This window comes from Hypanus sabinus, chromosome 19 (genome assembly GCF_030144855.1).
Source record: "Hypanus sabinus isolate sHypSab1 chromosome 19, sHypSab1.hap1, whole genome shotgun sequence".
NCBI classification, from domain to species: domain Eukaryota; kingdom Metazoa; phylum Chordata; class Chondrichthyes; order Myliobatiformes; family Dasyatidae; genus Hypanus; species Hypanus sabinus.
The window spans coordinates 73,759,680-73,776,652 of NC_082724.1; the positions used below are offsets into that span (position 1 = coordinate 73,759,680).

General features: G+C 42.7%; 1 protein-coding gene across 9 annotated transcripts; it reads left to right on the plus strand.

Moving 5' to 3' along the window:
• The first annotated feature begins 603 nt into the window (after positions 1-603).
• Positions 604-13,104, plus strand: ccdc51 (coiled-coil domain containing 51). 9 transcript variants are annotated; one of them, XM_059944741.1, is made up of 4 exons: positions 604-741; positions 4,225-4,565; positions 7,672-7,836; positions 9,818-13,102. In XM_059944741.1, exons 2-4 carry the CDS (start codon positions 4,275-4,277, stop codon positions 10,586-10,588), a joined length of 1,227 nt encoding a protein of 408 aa, XP_059800724.1. In that variant the 5' UTR covers positions 604-741; positions 4,225-4,274; the 3' UTR covers positions 10,589-13,102. The 9 variants fall into 9 exon arrangements, with proteins under 9 accessions (XP_059800724.1, XP_059800725.1, XP_059800728.1 ...); XM_059944742.1 differs by having other exon boundaries at positions 608-707; XM_059944745.1 differs by having other exon boundaries at positions 608-707; positions 4,263-4,565.
• The last annotated feature ends 3,869 nt before the right edge of the window (positions 13,105-16,973 follow it).

Sequence of the window (16,973 nt, forward strand, 5' to 3'; positions counted from 1 at the left end):
CGGTGCCGAGTACGTTAATTCTGACAGCTTATGCGTAAAAAATGATAACTGTTATGCTGCAATTCTTATCTACTCTATTAAATATTTATAAATAACTACATTTAGAATCACTGGAATGAATGAAAGAAACGAATCTGCGGAGTGGAAACAGCCAAGTGACAACAGAGCAAATAGAGTAATTGATTCCACGCCAGCACATTCGGGACCAGTCTCTCAGAAAAGCGTTCAGTGACAAGCATCTTGGAGGCAGTTGTAGCATAAATATTAGTTGGATTAAAGGGAAACTGTACTGCTTCTCTGAATTTGGAAAATGACATGAAGTGAATAACATTGCGACGAATCGGCAGATCTGGAATGGAAGAGCAGAAGCAGACCCACCTCTAGTGGGACGGAATGTGAATAAATTAGCCCAAAGGTTTGTGCCCCTTGTAATACATGTAACCAGAACGCGGGAGGTAACGTGAGAAAAGTTAGCCTGTCCTAAAAATTTGCAAAAGAGAGGATATAGATCTGTGCTTTAGTTGCAGCACGGTGGCTTAATCCGGTTGCCGGGGAGCCGAAGCCGGCGCCTACAGCAGCAAGGTGAAAGGTCAGAGGGAATGGGCGGGTCCAGAGGTCGCACTGCCGACGGAGGGGAGAGTTGAGTGTGTTAGACTCTGCACAAAGCTACCTACAGAATACCCTCTGGAGTAGTAGATTCGAGAACAGTAAGCATTCAACAGAGGAAAGATGGCTCAAGCTGTGAGTGGGTATAGAGGGAGTGCATTGCAGTTATTGCTACCACTGTAAATGTGTGTGAATACAGTGCAAATGGTCTTCAGATGTGAATGGAGGTAGGGAGAGGTGGTGATAATGAAAGACTGAAACTCTTGTTATAACAGCACATAACGTAGACTACAGCTGTTACTGAGTGTGTGATTTATGATCAGTGATTGTACTTGCTCTTTTTTTAAAGTATTGATGATTGAAGTAATATGTAAATAAAATCCTAGCTTTCTCATATGGTTAGTAGGAAAGATGAGATGCATGGTGGTATAGTAATTAGATTACTGGACTATTTATGAGATGAGGCAATGCCAGCATTTATTACCAGTAATCCAAAAGGTTGGACAAAGATCTTAAGACATAATCGGATACTACCCACACAACTGAGAACTTTAGGTTCTGGTGTCTTAAATCTGAAGTAAGTTACTATCAGTAATAATTAACAATTATAGTTCAGTGAAGTCCTTTTAAGGAAGGAAATATGTTTCTCTTCCTGGGTCAGGCCTCAGTGACTACAAACCCAGAGCAGTATGGCTGACTCTTAATGTACAAAATGACTGGTTATATTCAGTGACAGTCAGAAATAGTCAATAATTGGTGGCCCTAAGCCTGTCTTGGAGTTGGAGGACTGTAGGTGTGGAAAGGGGCTTTTTCTGCAGTTCATAAACAGATGCTGAACCTCCAAAGCAACACACACAAAATGTTGGAGGAACTCAGCAAAACAGGCAGCATCGATGGAAATAAACAAACAGTCCACATTTCAGGCTAAGACCCCTCTTCAGGATTGGAAGGAAGTGGGAAGATACCAGGAAAAAGGTGGAGGGAGGGGAAGGAAGATAGCTGGAAGGTGATAGGTGAAGCCAGGTCAGTAAGAAAGGTAAAGGACTGGACAAAAAGGAATCTAAAAGGAGAGGAAAGTAGATCATGGGAGAAAGGAAAGAATGAAGGGCACTGGAGAGTGGTGGGGGGAGTGTGATAGGCAGGTGAGGAGAGGTAAGAGGCCAGAGTGGGAAATAGGAGAAGAGGGGAGGGGGATAAAAATTATTTTTATCAGAAGGATACATCAGTATTCATGCCAGTAGGATCTTTTCATCTCAATGACGAGTCACCAATCTGTTCAATTTCAGCACTTCTCACTCCTCCTCAAACCTTTCCCCTCTGAACACACTGCCCTTCACTCTCTCTGCAGCAATCCCTATCTTACCATCAAATCCACAGACAAAGGAGGTGCTCTTACACTGTGGTGGACTGACTGAGGCCAAGTGGCAACTCTCAGGCAGCTCCTCTTACCTACCTCTTGAAGAGGACCACACTCCGACTATCAGAAAACTCTTCGACAACATCACTGACATTATCAATTCCCATCCACTGCTACCAAGCCTATAGTTTCCTTACTCTGAGCTGCTTGCTTCTATCTCTTTCCCAAGATGCACAAACAACTCCATTCTTTCTCCCTTGGTTCAGTCCCTTCCCACTTACATCTGTGACACTTCTCATGCTCTCGATTTCCTCAATAACTTTCAATTCCCTGGCCCTGACCAACTCATTTTCACTATGGATGTCCAGTCCCCATACACTTTTATACCCATCAAGAAGGCCTTATAGCTCTCCACTGCTTTCTCATCAAAAGAACCAACCTGTTCCCCTCCACCACCACCCTCCTCTGTCTGGCAGAACTTGTCCTCACCCTCAACAATTTCTCCTTCAGCTCCTCTCATTTTCCGCAGGCTCATGAGGTAGCCATGGGTACCCTCGTAGGCCACAGCTTTCCTTGCCATTTCATTGGCTATGCAGAACAGTCTTATATTCCAAGCCTTCTCCGGTAATGCTCCCTAGCTCTTCCTCCGCCACATTGACAACTACATTGCTGCTGCTTCTTGCATCCATGATGAGCTCATCAATTTCATCAATTTTGCCTTTAACTTCCACCCTGTCCTTAAGTGTCCTAGGTCCATTTCTGACACCACCCTCCACTTTCTCAATCTCTCTATCTCCATCTCTGTAGACAAACTGTCAACCAACATCTTTTATAAACCTACTGATTCCCACAATTATTTTGACTATATCTCTTCCTATCCTGCCTCCTGTAAAAGTGCTATTCCCTTTTCTCAGTTCCTTCCTCTCTGCCACATCTGTTCCCAGGATGAGGCTTCCCTTTCCAAGATATTTGAGATATCCTCTCTTCAAAGTATAGGGTTTTCCTTCCTCCACCATTGATGCTGCCCTCACCTTTATCTCCTCCATTCCCCTAACATCCATACTCACCCTATCTTCCTGCTACCACAATAACAATAATAGAGTTCCTCTTGTCCTTACCTACCACCCCATGAGCCTCTGCATCCAACACATCATCCTGCACAACTTCTGCCATCTCCAAAAGGGATCTTGACATCTAAACACATCTTTACCTCCCACCCTTCCCGCTGCTTTCTGTGGGGATCACTCCCTTCGTGATTCATCCTGCCCAACTATTCTCCAACTTATCCTTGCAAGCAGCTAAAGTGCAACACCTGCCCATTCACCTCCATTCAGAGCTGCAGACAGTCCTTCCAGGTGAGGCAACACATCACCTGGGAATCTGCTGGGGTCATCTTTAGTGACTGGTGCCCCCAATGTGCCTCCTCTACATTAGTGAGATACATCGTAAATTAGGAGACCGCTGTGTGGAGTACCTCAGCCACAGTTGGGGCTTTTTGATGGCCAGGGATTTTAATTCTGATTCCCATTCTGATATGTTGGTCCGTGGTCTCTTGTGAGGCTGCCTTCAGGGTGGAGGAGCTACACTAAGTTCTGTCTGGGTACCCTCCAACCTTGTCGTAAATATTGATTTCTCCTTCCAGTAAAAAAAATCCCCTTGCCCTCCCCTCTTCTGTTCCCTACTGTGGCCTCATACCTCTTCTCCCTTGCCTATCACCTCCACTTGGGTCCCCTCCTCTTTCTCTCACAACTATGGTCCACTGTCCTCTCCTATCAGATTTCTCCTCTCCAGCCCTTTACTTGTCCCGTCCACTTGGCTTCATCTATCACGTTCTAGCTTGCCTCCTTCCTCTCCCCTACACTTCTATTCTGGAATCTTCCCCCTTCCTTTTCAATCCTGAAAAAGGGGTCTCTACTTGAACCGTCAACTGTTTACTCTTCTCCGTAGATGCTGCCTGACTTGTTGAGTTCCTCCGGCATTTTGTGTGTGTTCTTTTTCTTCTGCTGTTGTTGTGTTCTGTGTGTTTCCTGCCAAGAATTCTGAGCATGTTAAGATGATGCTGGATGTGTGGCAACACTTGGGGGTTGTTCCCAGCACGTCCTTGCATGTACTGGTTGGTAACACAAACAATGCATTTCCTGAATGCTTCCATGTAGATGTGAGAAATTAATCTGAATCTAAATTTAAAAAAGTAAAAGTCTATTTAAAATTCAAATTGTTGTTATGAATGCTCTAAACAATCTTTGTCAATGCATTCGCAGGCTATTTAGTTTTGACTGAATGAGCATTGTTTTTGAAGCACTCAACAGTGATGAAGAAGGGGCAATTTGGTATGATGTGCTCCCGCGTTTATTGCTTCCAAATTGCAAGAAGCAATAGTCTCCAAGTCCGCCTTTACTGTTCCCAAGCCTCGCAGAAAACAGTTACCAAGGCTCTAAGTGAAAATAAAGATGCTACACCTATGAAATTGGTAGAACTGGGAAAGAATTTAAGCAAAAAGACAATACACCACATCCGAACCACAGCTAACACCCTGTGGGAAAACTATGAGGAGTTTGTTGGACTGAAAGAAGTTCAAGAGGCACAGCTGAATGTCACAGAGGTAAAGCAATTATAGAAATAATGTGCCACTTATGATGTCTGAACTGCAGACTGCTATTGAATAATGTTTGACACAGTAAATTAATTTTTATTCAAATACAGGTTGTGATTGTCACTGGCAGGGCCAGCAGTTATAGTCCATCCCTTCTTACTGTTGAGAATGTGGAGGGGTGAGACACCATTTTAGATGCTTGCAGTCCTTCCAGTTAAGGTGCTCTGATATTTTGTTCAGTCGGGTTTCCAGAATTTTGACACAGTGACAATCATGGTATATTTTGAATTAGGGTGCGGTTTGACTTGGAAAGGAATTCCAAGTATCTTCAGGTGGCCGTTTGGGGTCCTGAGTGTTAGTGAGGGAGAAAGTGTAGGGGTAGATGTAGCATTTGTTCTGCCTGCATGGATTAATACTGGGAGGGAGATCAATGAGAAGGGACAAATGGATCCCTGTGTAAAGCAAAAAGGGTGGGGGAGGGAAAGAGGTGCCTGGTGGTGGGATCCTGTTGGAGATGGAGGAATTTCTGGAGAATTATCTGCTGGGCGTGGAGGCTGGTGGGGTGGTAGGTGAGGACAAGAGGAACCCTATCCCAGATGGGGTGGCGGGAGGATGGGGTGCGGGCAGACACGCGCGGAATGGAAGAGATATGATTGAGGGCAGCATTTGCAGTATTGCCATGTTGGATAATAAAGCTTTATTTATAGAGTACTTTTCAGACTGCTGATGTAGTTCAAGGTGTTTTACAATGGGATAAAAGTATGAACATATAATAAAAATAAACATGAAAATAAGAGACAAACAGATGAAAGCTAAAAGCAAGGTCAAAAAAATGGGTTTTGAGCTGGAATTTAAAAATGTCTACTAAGTCTACATCCCTTATAGTTTTAGGCTCCATAGTTTAGCACTGTAGTTCAAAAATCCTGACCTGCCAATTATCTTTAAGTGTAGATTGTTTAAATTTAAGAGACAATCGAAGGAAGACCTGAAAGATTGAGCAACGTTATAAAACAAAAATGTTTCAATGATGTTCTCCGGTCCCAGACCATTAAGACCTTTAAACACAAGTAAGCGAACCAAACAAATGAAGATGCCAAGCAAGTCGCCCAGAAAACTGATTTGTGACTGGTATCTGTTCAGGCCAGGCAATCAATATGTGTTCCAACACACTTCTGGTGAGTGACTTGTAAATGATGGATTAGCTTTGTGTCACTCGTTGCAGGCTATCCAACCTGCCGCTACATTCACAGTAACCAAGTCACTGTTCCAGTTGAACACAATGTCAATAGTGATGTCCCCTACACGGAAGACAATGTGGTTAGATTATTTTGGAGATGGAAGTTGCCTGACTTGAGCACAAATGCTGTATGCCACTTAGCAGCCATGCCTGCATGTTGTCTGAGTCTTGCTTTCATTTTGGGTGTCATGGTAATATAGTGGTTAGCACGACATTCACTGTAAGGAGTCTCTGTGGAATACATGGGTTTTCTCTGGGTCTTCCAAAGACAATAGTTAATTGGTAAATTGCCCTGTGATTAGGTTAAGGTTAAATTGGGGTTGCTGTATCTCTAAATAAATAATCTTTCTTACAGTAGTGAAAATGCAATGAAGTGGTAAATCAAGGGTACTTGAAATTGGCGTAGTATGGAGTATAAGAAAAACTTGTTTAGAACAATTCTGATAGAACTATAGAGGACGTGACCACCATTTGATTCATAAGCTTGTTCATCTCAGTTTGCTGCATATTAAGTTGAAAAGGTTCCAGTGACTGGTTTGGGGTGGTGGCTGGGGAGAAGAAATGTCAGAGGTCTTGTGCATGCATATGCAGACATAAGAAGATCAGGTTCAAGGTATGTATACAGTATACAATCTTGAGATTCATCTTCTTGCAGGCAGCCGCAAAGAAAGAAACAGAATAGAACCTGTTAAACGAAAAGACCCCACATAGCAAGGCCATCAAACATCCAATGTTTAAAAAAATATATAGGTTGTGCAAACAATAAAAAGTGAAGAAATAACATTAATTGCAGAGTTAGTTCAGTGCAACGCTGAAATGTCTCGATCAAATTGTAATTGAAAGAAGTAAACAAAAGCACAAGGAACATAAACTTCAGAGTCCCCAGAAGTGAGTGTATGACTCCGGAGAGTGTGGAGCCTGTCCAGAAGCCCAGTGGCTACAGATCAACAGCCACACCTGAGCACTGACTGATCTGTTTGCTATAATTTGTTTTTCTGTTCAAAAGAAAATGTACTGCTAAGTATACTCATTGGATCAGAAAGCGTCTTTAAAGAAGTTAATGTTTGCATTTCAGATACTACTTATATTTTTTAACTTCACGTTTTACTATTGACACCATAATTGATCTGACAACAGTGAAATCAAAGATATTGAAGGTAGAACACCACCCATAAAGTAGTTCTTTATTATTGGGTAACATTTTTGCCCAAGCTTGTCATAACCTTTTCTCAGACGACCTGCAGTTGAGTGGTATTAAAGTTTGTTTGATAAAACTGAGATGTTACATGAAGTTGAAAGCGCATATAAATGTACAGATGTACCGTGGAGAGCATTCTAACTGGTTGCATCACCGTCTGGTATGGAGGGGCCACTGCACAGGATCAGAAAAAGCTGCAGGAAGTTGTGAACTCAGTCAGCTCCATCATAGGCACCAGCATCTATGAGACCTTCAAAAGGCCATCCATCATTAAGGACCCCCGTCACCCTGGGGGTGCCTCTTCTCATTACTGCTATCAGGGAGGAGGTACAGGAGCCTGAAGACACACACTCAGTGTTTCAGGAACAGCTTCTTTCCCCTCTGTCATCAGATTTCTGAATGAACGTTGAACCCATGAACACTACCTCCGTACTTCCTCTCTTTTTACACTACTTATTTATTTTATTTTATATACTTCTTGTAATTTTTGATTTTTGTTATTAGTATTGCACAAAACAATTAAGTTCATGACGTGGCAGTGATATTTAACCTGATTCTGATGTAAGTTGTTATACCTACTAGCTGTTGTTAAATGTGTTGGGCTATATATAAAGAACCGGAAGCCTGCGATAAAAACTGAAATGATAATGAGTGACTGACAAATGCATTGTTCCTCTTAGGCAGAGAAAGCATTCATGGTTGCCCGTGGTGTTGTTCGACAAAGCCAGGAAACCCTTGAAGCTCAGCAACTGAAATTGAAGGAGGTTCGGGATAAATTAGACAGAGTCTCACGGGAGGACAGTCACTATCTAGAGCTGGCCACTCAAGAACATAAACTGCTTCAAGTGAGGATTTTTTATTTGCTAATTTGCTTTGCTCTGTAATTATACATTGATATTTGAGGGTTAATAACAATTGGGTTCTTAAGGTTGCTATAGCTGGGTTGGGGGGAGGTGGGGTAAAGGAAGGGATTAGTGGGGATCACCTCCCACTATCTATTAAATGCTCCCAATGGCGTGCATCTCAAATGGTCTCTGACAACCAAATGCAGCTTCTGGATTTTACATGACGTTTAGCCACTAAGCCCAGCAGAACAGCCTCTACTGACAGGAGAAAGGGCAAAGGTAGTTCACTAGTGCCTTAAAACGAGTCAGGTAGATGGGGCTCGTCAGCCGTAGTTGGCAGCTCATCTAGGAGAAGGAAAACTCTGATCTCAACCCTCCGCTGCCATGCAACTATACCCACTCATGTGGAAGGCTTTGAGGGTAAATCCTGAGGAAAAGTCTGTAGTTGGTGTTGCTACAGCTAACAAAATATACTGCTGTAAAGAACAATCATAATAACTGTGGTGCCATCTACAATTTGCTATGAGTTTGCACGCAAGAGGCAAATAACCTCTTCCTCAATATCAAGAAGACAAAAGAGATGGTTATCAACTTTGGAACTGGCACCACCTACGTCCTTTTTACATGGGCAGGATAGCAGTGGAAATTACAAGAAGTTTCAAACTCCTGAGACTGCACATCTTGCACAACCTGTCTTGGACCCGTTCATTCTAAACAATCAGGAGAGCTCGCCAGTGCCTCTGCTTTCTCAGGAGGCTGAAGAGAGTTGGACAATGCACATCTATACTCATGTCATACTACAGGTGCACAGCAGAGAGCATCCTAACAGTGCTGAAACTGCACTGCAACAGACCAGAAGGCACCACAATGGGTAGTCAAAACCGCCCAACACATCACCGGCACCAGCCTACCCACCATCAAGGTCATGTATACCATGACCAAAGAAGAGCCAGCAGCATCATGAAGAATCCCATCAACACTGCTCATGGACTGCTTGTCCATTCCCATCAGGGAGGAGGCTACGTAGCATCCGCACCAGGATCACCAGACTCAAAAACAGTATCTTTCCCCCAAGCAGTAAGGCTGATCAACATCTCCACCCACTAACCCACTCCTCCACACCGCCAACCACCACTACTTTGTCAGTTTCTGTCAGTCACCTCATGTACAGACACTCCTTTGCCTAGAGTCACGTAATGTACATATAATCAACATATGTACATAAACTATCTTACATATTTATACGGTACTGTGAAAAAAATCTTAGATATATATAGCTAGGGTGCCTAAAGCTTTTGCACAGTACTGCAGTAATTTTATGTATTGTACTGCACTGCTGCCTCAAAAAGACAGCAAAAATTTCATGACATACGTAATTGAGGATAAACTTGATTCTGATATGGGTCTCTATTATGGATTGAGAGTGGGAAGAGAGCAGGGGGAGAAGAACCATGTCTGGGAAAAGGGGGATGGAGAGAGGTCAGAGCAGAAAGCACCAGAGAGACATTCTGTGATGATCAATAAATCAATTGTTTGTAATCAGATGACCTTGCCTGGTGTCTCAGGGCTGTGTGTGTCTAAACCTCTGCCATCCCCCCTGTCCCTGGCACTCCTTCTCTGCCACCTGTCCCACACACCTCCCACAGCTCTCCCCTCACCCTGGCTATCTATCTATCTATATATATATCTATAAATAGTGTGCTTAAAACTTTTGCACAGAACTGTATTTTTTTTTAATTATTGTGTTCTTTTGTTATGTTTTTTGTTGCATCAGATTTGGAGTAACAATTATTTCATGTTTCTTTATACCTGTGCACTGGAAATTACATTAAACACTCTTGAATTTGTCTTTGCAGCTGCCCGTCCCCATCTGCTATGCTCAATGTGTCCGTCCTTAGCGCTCTCTTTTTTTTTAATAAGCAAAGGTCAAGAAAATAAAGTTTAATATTGCATTTAATTTTGTTTTCTATCCTGTAATCAGGATGAAAGAAGACATCGAACAGCCTATGAAAATGCAGAAGAAGCTGAACGTGAGACATTTGCTCTCTTCTCAGCAGCAGTGAGGGAAAGCCACGAGAAAGAGCGGGCCAGAGCAGAGAGAACAAAAAACTGGTCTCTGGTGGGGTCTGTGTTGGGAGCCATAATTGGAGTCCTGGGGTCAACTTATATCAATAGAGTTCGGCTTCAAGAGCTGAAGGCATTACTTCTTGAGGCACAGAAAGGGCCGATGAACTTGCAGGAAGCTCTTAAAGAACAGGCGTCCATGCACCAAATCCAAAATAAGGAGCTGAATGCACTTGTGACCAATTTGAAGGAATTGGTTGGCCAAAACGGTGCAGTGCAGCAAGCAGGGAAGGCCACCACTAACACCGGAAAATCAGAATCTGTTTTGAAACTGGATCCTTTCATGATCTCTCTGAAAGAACAAGCAACTTCATTGAAGCGTACCAATACAGCATTAGAGGGGCTGGAGCAAAAGTTAAAAAATCTGCAAATGTCACTTGGCCAAGTGGCTTCTGACATCAAGACAGTAAAAGTTGTTGCACAGACCAAGCCATGGCAAACAGTGCCTTCAGAATTGACACAAGATTGGCAGACTCTAGCAACAGAGGATGTGATTGTTGGTTTAGCAGAGACTGAAAAAAGGCTGGAATATCAAATCAGAACCAACACTGTGTATAGCACGGTGCTGACATGTGCTGTATTTGCCCTCACACTCCCAGTATTGTATGTGTTCTTCAGAGGGAATTAAAAAAGATGCTGTATCTCAGAAGCTTGTAAGTTTTGTAATGTTTCCCAAAATTGGATGCCATTTTCCAGCAAATGGTGAAAATTTACTTTGCAATTGAATTGCATTTTTGTTTCAAATGTGTAAGGGTTTGTACTGATCAATACTTGCTTACTGATTTAGAGCATGTATTTGCACAGCATTTCATATCTTTAAAATATCCATAGAAAAGTATGATACTGTCAAATTTAAAACACATTCAACTTCATACATTAAAACAAAATGGGAGAAGGAGGGAGGGAGAATTATAAATGAGGAAGAATGGACAATAATATGGAGGTATCTTTGGAAGTGTACCAGTTCACAGAAATGGAGGGAGTTCGGATGGAAAAACTTGATAAGATATTTTATTACACCCTCTCAGAAATCCCATTATGATAGTAACCTCCCTGTTTGCTGGAGAAATTGTATGAAAAATGAAAGAGAAATGAAAAATTATCATATTTTCTGGGAATGCCCCATTATCAAAAACTACTGGAGTGGGATACACAATGTCCTACAAGATATCTTTAAATGTGAAATACCCTTAGAAAGCAAGACCATATATTTTGGGTATATACCTCAAGAATAGCTGAAGAAATTTAATAAATCTTTAATGAATATACTGCTGGTGGCTGGTAAAAAGACTCTTACTAGGAAATGGTTATCACAGAAGAGCCCAACCTTAAATGCATGGATGGAAATTACAATGGACATTTACAAAATGGAGAAGATAACAGCATCTGTTAATCATAAGCTGGAACAATTTGATTCATACTGGGAAAAATAGTTTAACTACATAACACCTCATAGGCCTGATTTTATTCTCACAAATCAATGAATATGTTGTTAAAAAAAAAGATCACTCCCTACTTGTACATAGTTTTCTCCTTTTGCTTGTTCTTTCTTTCCTCTCTTCTATAAGTGTATAGCTCAGGTAAATATGTGAAGATTTGTGTCATATATGACTATATGATATGTATGTACAATGTCTGAAATACATCTTATGGAAATGTTTGATGATGAATGTCAATAAAAAATAAATTACAAAAAAAAGAAGAAAAATATAACACAGAAACAGGCCCTTAGGCCCACCTAGTCCCATTGACCTGTATCCGGACCACAGCCATCAATACTCCTACTGGCCATGTACCAATCCAAACTTCTCTTAAACATTGAAATTGATTCAAGTGCACCACCTGCACTGACAGCTCATTCCACACTCTCAGGATCCTCTAAGTGAAGAAGTTTCCCCTCATGTTCTTCTTATATGTTTCACCTTTCACCATTAACCCATGATCTCCAGTTGTTGTCCCTCCAAACCTCACTGGAATAATGCCTGCTTGCAATTACCCTATCTATACCCCTCACGATTTTATATACCTTTGTCAATTAATCTCCCCTCAGTCTTCTATGTTCCAAGGAATAAAGTCCTAACCTATTTAATCTTATCAGTCAGGTCCACCAGTCCCAGCAACATCCTTGTAAATTTTCTCTGTACTTTTTCAACCTTATTTACATTTTTCCTATAGGTAGGTGACCAAGACTGCACACAATACTTCAAATTAGGCTTCACCATTGTCTTATACAACTTCAACATAACATCCATTCTCCTGTACTCAGTACTTTGATTTATGAAGTCCAATGTTCCAAAAGCTTTCTTTATGAGCCTATCCACCTGTGATGCCACTTTCAAGGAATTATGGGTTTGCATCCCCAGATCTCTTTGTTCTACTGTACACCTAGGTGCCCCACTGCTCACCATGTAAGACCAACTCTGGTTGGTCATACCGATGTGCAACACCTCGTAGTTGTCTGCATTAAACTCCCATCAGCTATTTTTCAGCCCCATTTGCCATCTGGTCCAGATCCTGCAAATGTGTTGATCCAGTTAACTGCTTTATCAGCCAGATTGTTGATATAGATGACAAACAACAACAGACCCAGCAATGATCCCTTCAGCATTCCACTACTCACAGGCATCCGGTCCGAGAGGCAACCATCTACTACCACTCTCTGCCTTCTCCACAACGCCAATGGCTAATCCAATTTACTACCTCATCTTAAATGCCAATGACTGAACCAACCACCCATGCGGTACCTTGTGAAATGCCTATGTAGGCAGCATCCACTGCATTGCCTTCATCGACTTTCCTGGTAACTTCTTCAAATAACTCTACAAGATTGGTTAGTCACAACCTACCAAGCCGTGCTGACGATCCCTAATCAGTCCCATCTATCCAAATACTCCTACATCCAATCCCTTAGAATATCTTACAATAACTTTCCCAGTACTGATGTCAGGCTCACCATCCAGATATATTGTAATGCAGAGCATTCAACGTCAATGGTCTTTGCAATGAAGTAACAAGAGAGTAAAATGTTCCTAAAATGCATTGCTCACAATTCCAAACCCTCCTTAAGTTCCTTCAGAATCCATGTCTTTGGCAATGTGCAATACACTGTGGTTAACTTTAAATCTTATTAAATCTTAGAGCACATCACTACCCATGATTGCTGTCCATTTTTTTTTCTATAGAAGGCATTCCTATTTTGTTTGGGACAAAACATGCACAATGATCATTTATTGGTGATGATTATTGAAACATTTAGGGAACAGACCAATACGAACATAATACAGATATTCTGACCTATGCTCACAATGCCAGGATCTGCTCTTCATGACCCACTGTTTGTGAAAGTTGTACCTATCAGTGAAAGATAATGCAATAATAGTAGTGTTCCATTGCAAAAATGTCTAAAAAACTACAAATAACTTCTACTGTAAGTAAGCAGTGGGAGAACTGGGGGTGATTAGGATGTGAAAAACTGGAAAACATTGTACTGGATCCCCAAGTCATTGAGTTAAAGATCGGACATCTGTACAGGTGGGAGTCACAAGGGCTGGTGACTCCCCTCATTCAGGTCACGAGGGTCACAAAGATAGATATGTGTCCTGAGGTCAAATTCTTGATCGACAGGTCCTGGGGTTGAAGTCCAAAAATCAAACCCATGATTGGACAGTCCTGACATTTATATGTAGAGGTCGACAAAGTCCAGAGGACAAAGCGTCCGTGGGTTCATAATAGGCATAAAGTTCAAGTTCAAATTTGAATTCAAGACCGTACGTGAATATAGCCAAATGAAACAGCATTACTCCGGAGTCAATCACAAACGAGAAAATCTGCAGATGCTGGAAATCAAAGCAACACACTCAAAATGCTGGAGGAACTCAGCAGGCCAGGCCCCATCTATGGAAAAAAGTACTGTCGACATTTCAGGCCGAGACCCTTCGGCAGGATGGAGAGAAAAAGATGAGTAGAGTTAAAAAGTCAGGGAAGTGAGACAGAAATCCAAGGTGATAGGTGAAACTGGGAGGGGGAGGAGTGAACTAAAGAACTGGAACATTCTCAAATTAATTATCATTCAGGATTGAAATCCTTCACTGAGAGCATAAGGAGAAATGTGGAGGTTGGGTACCAGGTATATTCATGGTGAAAGTTGATTGGTGAAAGAGATACAGGGCTGCAGAAGGAAGAATAGGAGAAGGCAGAATCCCATGGAAGAAAGAAAAAGGGGAGGAGCACCAGAAGGAGGCAATGGACAGGCAAGGAGATAAGGTGAGAGAGGGAAAAGGGGATATGGAATAGTGAAGGAGAAGGGAGGCATTACCAGAAGTTTGAGCAATCGATGTTCATGCCACCAGGTTGGAGGCTAGCTAGACGGAATATAAGGTGTTGTTCTTCCAACCTGAGTGTGACCTCATCAGAACAGTGGATTGACATACTGGAATGGGAATAGGAAATGGAATTAAAATGGGTGGCCACTGAGAGATGGTAGGGAAAGATGAGCTTGGTGCTGGGATCCCATTGGAGATGGTGGAAGTTCTGGGGAATTATGTGCTGGATGCAGAGACTGGTGGGGTGGTAGGTGAGGGCAAGAGGAACCCTATCCCTGGTACGGTGGCGGGAGGATGGGGTGAGAGCAGACGTGTGTGAAATGGAAGACATGGTTGAGGGCAGTGTTGACTATGGCAGAAGGGAATACCCTTTCTTGGAAAAAGGATGACTTCTTTATTCTGGAATGAAAAGCCTCATCCTGAAAGCAGATGCAACAGAGAAATAGAGCAAAGGGGATGGAATTTTTACAAGTAACAGATGGGAAGAGGCATAGTCCAGGTAGATCTGAGAGTCCGTGGGTTTATAATAGGCATAAACTGTCTACAGAGATAGAGACAGTGACATCAAGAAAGGGGAGGGAGGTGTCGGAAATGGACCAGGTAAATGTGAGGGTACAGTGGAAGTTGGAGGCGAAGTTGATGAAGTCGACAAGCTCTGCATGGGTGCAGGAAGCAGACCAATGCAATCATAGATGTAGGAAAAGTTGGGGAGTGATATCAATGTAGGCTCGGAACCTAGACTGTTCCACATAGCCAACGAAAAGGAAGGCATAGCTGGGACCCATATGAGCCCATGGCTACACTTTTTGTTTGGAGGAAATGGGAAGAGCCAAAGGGAAAGTTCGTAAGAATGACGACGTTCGCTAAATGGAGGAGAGTGGTGGTGGTTGGGTCTGGTGTCCAGAAAGAAACAGAGAGCTTTGAGGCCTTCCTGGTGGGGGATGGAGGTGTACAAAGACTGCACATGCATAGTGAAAATAAGAAAATGGGGGCCAGGGAACTTGAAATCATTGAAAAGATCCAGAGCATGTTAAGTGTCACGTACGTAGGTAGGAAGGGACTGAAATGGGGTGATAAAACAGTCAGGGTATGCAGATATAAGTTCAATAGGGCAGGAAACAATGGGCCTACCTGGAAAAGTGGGTTTGTGGATCTTGGGTAAGAGGTAGAAACGGGAGGTCTGGGGTGTGGGAAATGCATGCATACATGGTCAAGAGGATCAGTTGTTGTTCTGCCCAAACATTTGAAAGGGGACGAAATGTAATCCAAGTGACTTTGACCATGAAATGATTGTTGGTGCCATATAGGTTTTTTGAGTATCTCAGAAACTGCTGATCTCTTGGGATTTTCAGGGACAACAGTCTCCAGAGTTTACAGAGAATAGTGCGATAAACAAAAAACATACAATGGGTGTCAGTTTGTGTGGGTAAGAATGCCTTGTTAATTAGAGAGGTCAGAGGAAAATGCCAGACCGGTTCAAGCTGATAGGAAGGCAACAGTAAATCAAATGGCCATGCATTGCAACAGTGCTATACAGAATGCACACGGGATAGAATCTTGAGGTGGATGTGCTACAGCAGTGGAAGACTATGAACACTCAGTGCTCCTTCATTAGGTACAAGAGGTACCGAATACATTAGCCACTGAATGTAGATCAGTAAGTGATATTTGCTATTCTCAATTTCAACTTCAGAAAAAAATTTCCGTTTGTTAGCATTGAACAGTGAAAAGTGGAACCGAGACGCAAACGAAGAAACAGGTTTAACCATCGAAGTGGTGGATAGTTTTTTAACATAGAACATAGCACAGGAACAGGCACTTCAATTCACAATGTTGTGCTGAACCAGCTAAAAAGTAAATCAAACCCCCCTCCCAGCTACACATGTCCATATCCCTCCATCTTCCTCACCTACACCATGTCCATATCCCTCCATCTTCCTCACCTACACATGTCCATATCCCTCCATCTTCCTCACCTACACCATGTCCATATCCCTCCATCTTCCTCACCTACACATGTCCATATCCCTCCATCTTCCTCACCTACACATGTCCATATCCCTCCATCTTCCTCACCTACACATGTCCATATCCCTCCATCTTCCTCACCTACACATGTCCATATCCCTCCATCTTCCTCACCTACACCATGTCCATATCCCTCCATCTTCCTCACCTACACATGTCCATATCCCTCCATCTTCCTCACCTACACATGTCCATATCCCTCCATCTTCCTCACCTACACATGTCCATATCCCTCCATCTTCCTCACCTACACATGTCCATATCCCTCCATCTTCCTCACCTACACATGTCCATATCCCTCCATCTTCCTCACCTACACATGTCCATATCCCTCCATCTTCCTCACCTACACATGTCCATATCCCTCCATCTTCCTCACCTACACATGTCCATATCCCTCCATCTTCCTCACCTACACATGTCCATATCCCTCCATCTTCCTCACCTACACATGTCCATATCCCTCCATCTTCCTCACCTACACATGTCCATATCCCTCCATCTTCCTCACCTACACATGTCCATATCCCTCCATCTTCCTCACCTACACATGTCCATATCCCTCCATCTTCCTCACCTACACATGTCCATATCCCTCCATCTTCCTCACCTACACATGTCCATATCCCTCCATCTTCCTCACCTACACATGTCCATATCCCT